General features: G+C 39.7%; 1 protein-coding gene across 1 annotated transcript; it reads left to right on the top strand.

Moving 5' to 3' along the window:
• Nucleotides 1-212: 212 nt before the first annotated feature.
• LOC126832654 (sepiapterin reductase) lies at nt 213-3166 on the top strand. Its single transcript, XM_050563516.1, has 3 exons — nt 213-857; nt 1832-1984; nt 2752-3166. Exons 1-3 carry the CDS (start codon nt 329-331, stop codon nt 2868-2870), a joined length of 801 nt encoding a protein of 266 aa, XP_050419473.1. The 5' UTR covers nt 213-328; the 3' UTR covers nt 2871-3166.
• Nucleotides 3167-6083: the final 2917 nt, after the last annotated feature.

Genomic DNA, 6083 nt, shown 5'->3' on the forward strand with positions numbered 1-6083 from the left:
ACTCTTACCCATAATCTCATCAACAACCACGTGCCCTAACCCTATTTTTATATCTGCAGATGGCCTTATTATTTAGGACTAGCATAGATTTATTCCACTTATTCTGTTGATTCTATTTATATCTCTATGGATCTAACCTATTTACGTCTATTATAATATTAATAGGTCATTGATCTAGTCCATATATATAGACGTCAATGAGTTGTCTTCCCTTGCAGTTCACACTAATTTTGCGTAATACTCATCTTTCTACGGCATTTTGTATTGACAGTAAACGTGCTCCTTGTTTGACGTTTTGTTGTCGAAGGATAATTTTTATTGCTTTACAATGTCGCTGTTGCATAAGAGGACATTTTGTGTTGTAACGGGTGCTAGTAGAGGAATAGGAAAGAGTATCGCTTTGAATATTGCACCAAATCTAGGAACTAATTCTGTACTGGTCCTGTTAGCAAGAAACACAACCGCATTGGCTGAAGTGAAGCAGATGCTATTATCGAACAGCGATAAAACAGCCCACACTATTCAAGTTATTTACAGAGGCTTCGACCAGGGATGTCCGGATCAGCAGATATTTGAACTCTTATTTTCAAGTATTTTAAGTGAAGCAAGTGTAGCCGCAAGCGATTTTGAACAGACTATAATATTCCATAATGCTGGAACATTGGACAATTTAAAATACTGCCCACAACTTGATTCATTCGCAAAGAATTCGGAATATTTTAATGTTAACGTAGCCGGTCTCATCGCTTTAAATGCCAAATTTTTGTCAACCTTTGATATCCAGCCGAAAGTTGTGATCAACATATCATCATTAGCGGCGAAGAAACCTTATAAAAGCTGGAGTTTATATTGTACAGGTTGGTGACCTATGTCTTTTCAGGGGTTAAATGCAATGTCAGTATGGGTGACCCATCTGATAAAGCAGAGTGACATTGGTTGGGCTACCACGACGAGATTGGCGAGGCGCCAAACCGACGAATCTGATATATTGAAGTATTGAGAATTATGTGTTTGAAATTTGCATTCTGTTGTTATATCGGTGGGCATTAAATAATAACATTCATTTGTGATTTAATATTTCATACATATATACATCAGGGGCCTGTTTCACGAAATTTTAACTAAGATAAAATCCAAATTTTAGTAATTTGATTGGATAATATTAGATTGATTTTAGTGCTTAGTCAATCAAAATTGAAGTATCTGCTAAAATTTTGATTTTATCTTTAGTTAAGATTTCGTGAAACAGCCCAGGACACCGAACTCCATTTACATAAATCATAAATCTATCATAAGAAAGCCAAATTCACGATGGGGAATTCAAGCCCGCAGCAGGCGTGATAATTTTCACAATTCAAACAAGTCGCACTCTAACCCGATTTCGAACTTTTCGTTTTTGTCATAAATTATTATAGGTACACTAAAGTCGTATTCTTTCCTTCAAATTTTTATAATGTTCATATCAAAATATCTTAATGCGCCAATATCGCAAATTCAGCCTTAAAATTGAAATTTACCGTCATTTTCATAGTCCCTCTCCTCCGGTGCAAACCCTATTTTCCAAAATTTCCTGTTAGGACAGCACCCGCTAGACCCTTCTCCGAAGTGAGGCGCGTCAAGTGTAGGTACATGGGCGCCCCCAGAAGCCCTTGCCCCCCCCCCCAACATTTTTGGGCAAGCTACGGGTCTGTTTATCTATTTAACTATACCCCTTGCGGCTGTTATTTGGAAACACTGTGGTGTAAGTAATACATTTCCTTCAACAAAAATATCTTACATTTATAACACTAATTTGAAAGCAGGTTAGTCAATTGCTTCCTTTATTTTACAGTGAAAGCTGGCAGAGAGATGTTCTTTAAAGTACTAGCAGCTGAAGACCCAAGTATACGAGTGTTAAACTACTCACCGGGACCTGTTGACACTGATATGTTAACTTATGCACGAAACGAAACACCCGATAAAGACGTCAAAGAGGCGTTTTTAGGTAATTATGTGACGTCTTTATTCTTTTCCGACAGAATATGTTTAAAACAAGTTGTCTGTTCAACACGTTCGAGTTCGCGGTGACCTTCACTATGTCCTGTCAAGGACTTACTACAGATATGTTAGACTGGCTGGTAAGTCACAGTGATGTGTGTTTAACATCTTACTAGCACATATCTGATAGGCTATAATAAGAGATCTACGGAAGCCGGGGATGGCAAATGGCCCCGTCCCATTTTATTTCTTGACTAAATATTCCAATCAAAATTCATGGATACACACTAGGTGTGGGGGGGGGGGATCCGGCGATTGTATGGTGATCCGGGGCCCGTCTCTGAAAAAAAACATTATCTTCAAAGAGTCTTCTATGAATAAAAACATAGTGTGGCAGAAGGTCTTTAGAATTGTTCAAAATTGAAACAACAAAAGCAGGTTAAATGCCATATTGACCCCATCTTCAATAGAAGGCTTGATCTCGCCTTAACTACGTACATCTTATCTTTTAGATGTTGTAAAACTCGCGGTCGTTGCTTCAGGAACATGTATTGACCCCAGGTTGCGTAGGTTCCAAAGTGTATACATTGTGTTTTATTCTGGATTGTTGTACCTTTCAATTCTCATATTTTGATCTATGGTTACAATATGAGACCTACACATCAAATTACCGAGTTAAAGGGTTATCTTAGCAAAATATGATCAAGACTTAATATCATTTCCATTAAATATATTCCGTTTTCTTCAACAAATACATTTTCTTTGTTATTTCAGCAATGAATAGTGATCAGAAAATGCTAAGTGCAGATACGACTGTCTTAAAGTTACTGGAGCTCTTAGAGAAGAATACATTTGAAAATGGCTCGCACATTGACTATTTTGATGTACTGTAACAGCTTAATCAACATAATAGTAATGCATGTTATATAAGCAAATATTATATACATTTATGTTATGCATGATTATTTTAGTTCTGGATATACGGTCTATAGTGAAAAATTAATAGGAGCCGGCCAAAGATGAATGCCATCATACCATGGTCACTATGTGTCCGGTCGGTAAGTGAGATGATTGCCTTGCGTGTGAACACGACGACGTACACTTTTGTGAAATTTTAAGCAATATTGTATTATGTTAATGTTAATTATTAGTATCATTAAAACAGTCTATCGTGATATTCAATCGACAACTCTACCTTCTAAGCGTTCACAATTTAATTAAAATTTCACCTTGTGAGACAAGGGAGAGGATGTCATCAGTTGCAACAACCAATTAAACGAATCTACCATCAGTGGTCTCACCAGAAATATTTTAATCATGATAAACTTACCTGATAACCCGCTAGTCAGTCTTTATAGATGGTCAGTATGGTCTGTCTGGTGGAGGGGGGTTGGATGGCTGAATGATTAGCGTGCGCGCGCTGTATCATAAAATCTGTCATTGAGTCGACTGGCGTGGTTTCGAATCCCCGGTTGTACGTGACATAGAGTAGGGTCGCCTGTCCAACCTCGTGGGTTTTCCCCGGGTCCTCCGGTTTCCGCCCACTGCTAAAGACCCCTACGCGCAAACGAATTATGTAAATAAAATTAAACCATATGTTAGTCCCGAAATGACCTAGTTTGTGTCGAGTGGACGTTAAACCCCATTTCTCTCTCTCTCTCTCTCTCTCTGGTGGACATGTCCTTCCTGTTATTAATCTATGTATTGTTTTATTTAACATTGTTTTATTTTTTATGTTGTAATGTTTTGCTTATGTCAACGTTTAATCTCGAAGTAATCAGAAATAATTCCATACGCCATTGCGATTGTACTTCGTTTGCTTATCTAATCCTTAGCCTTTCCGACTTAGTAGCAACCAATAGGTCCTAGTCGGTTTTCCTATGATTAATTATGGACAGTCTCTTTTTATATCTAAAGTCCGTGTTCTTTAATCAACAAACCTGCAAAGGAGCCCCTGCATTTCATATCATTTCCTTTCATTTCATTGTAAAGAAGCCGACAATATTCTTGGAGCTACAGTTTCCTGTTTTATTCTTCCAACTCACACCCTTGTTTCGTTGTTTCACACTATAAAGAGGAGGTAAGTATATCTTGAAAATAGGAGGAAAACTGACTCTCTGATACACGCGCTGATGTAGATTTGTGACATTCTGACATTTCACAAAAGCTATAACTAACTGGACAAAACACCTAGGAAGAGGACAAATGAAATGAAATGAAATGGGGTTTAACGTCCTACTGTTCTGCTCCTATGCTGGGCTAATGAAGACGGGCATACGCCATACAGTGTGCTATGAGGGAAAATTTTCCCGGGCAGCGGCACTATCGCCTACTCTTATATCCAATTCCAACTGCCAAGGGATCTTTTACGTGCATTCCAAAGTATACACGGGACCTCGGTTTTTCGTCTCATCCGAAGGACTAGACAGCTGTCCTTGTCAGGCCCTCTGTCCTGCATCACTGACAAGGGGGAACCACGCCGGAAAATCTGGATGAATTTCTCGGCCAATGCAGGGATCGAACACCCGACCTCCAGCCTAGCGAGCCAGCGTCTTACCAACTTAGCCACGTGATCCCCAGGAAGAGGACAACTTTTTGATGGAGGCCAGTAACAGAGACAGACCAAGTTGTTTAAATATAAAAGTATAACAGCTACTTAGCTATGCGGAATACTATAAGAAATGAAATGAACAAACGTCTGACATTCTCTATTTTACCGAGATTTCGCCTAATAGTTTGGATGCAGCTATGGCGGTTGTGGCGCCAGGCAGGGTAAGATTACTCTTACACTATTTTGCCTATACCGTTTTTTTTAGGGCTTCGAATTTTGTCTAATGGTTTAGATTGTTCGTACTTGGTCTTATTTTATTTATATCCATACACTGTTCAAACTTAGGAAGATCTCTCGGCACACTGTTTGAGAATCACTGAGTTAACCCGACGCCCGATTAAGCGTACACTATTAAAAATAATAAGGTAGTGTACACCAATTCGGGTGGAAACTAGTTGCCACCTAAATAGGGGTAACTCCTAGCCTTTTGTGGTCTGAACTGATAACTGTGGAAAATTAAACCAATTCAGGTGGAAACTAGTTACCACTTCCAATAGTGTAACCTGCCTGATGCACCCAGACAGTGTAATGTTACACTTAAATAGTTAACACCCGTGGATGTAGATTAAGCATTATCCCATCAAGGATGTTTTGTAAATTACACTTCCATTTTAACCATTACACCAACGCGGGTGTAATTTGTTTTGTTGGATATTTATTAAGACTACGACTTTAAGTTCAGACTTGAAATTTGCTATAGTATAGGGCGTTTAGCCCTGACCTATAGATTACATGTCGGCTACTTTGCTTCATTTTACGGGGAGCACGTGGCTAAGTGGGTAAGACGCTGGCTCGCTAGCCTGGAGGTCGGGTGTTCGATCCCTGCATTGGCCGAGAAAGTTCATCCAGATTTTCCGGCGTGGTTCCCACTTGTCAGTGATGCAGGATGGAGGGCCTGACAAGGACAACTGTCTAGTCGTTCGGATGGGACGAAAAACCGAGGTCCCGTGTACACATTGGCGTGCACGTAAAAGATCCCTTGGCAGTTGAAATTCGATATAAGAGTAGGCCGTAGCGCCGCTGCCCGGGCAAAAATTCCCTCATAGTACACTGTATGGCGTATGCCCGTCTTCATTAGCCCAGGTTAGGAGCAGAACAGTAGGACGTTAAACCTTATTTCATTTCATTTCATTTCATGCTTCATTTTACAACGACATTAAATTGACAAATATCCAACAGACTGATTCAAATTCAACTGCTGTTGGGCAATTAGACGATCTGTATCAATTTAGAATGAATATAAATCAATACTCATATCCCTACAACTTAGCTGAATAATGTGGTTTATTCATATTCAAAGCAGCAAAAGAAACGTCAGGTTGGTATGTTACTCTGAATAGACGCATTGCATAAAATGCCCGCCATGTTGTGCGACAGCACGTGCAGAATCCCTTCACAGCACGGCACGTCAGACAGTGGGAACACACGTAAGACCTATCAGTACCGATACAGTGCGCCGACGTCTCACCAGAGAGAACATCCATTGCCGTAGACC

The sequence above is a fragment of the Patella vulgata genome, chromosome 9, assembly GCF_932274485.2.
Source record: "Patella vulgata chromosome 9, xgPatVulg1.2, whole genome shotgun sequence".
Classification (NCBI taxonomy): Eukaryota; Metazoa; Mollusca; class Gastropoda; family Patellidae; genus Patella; species Patella vulgata.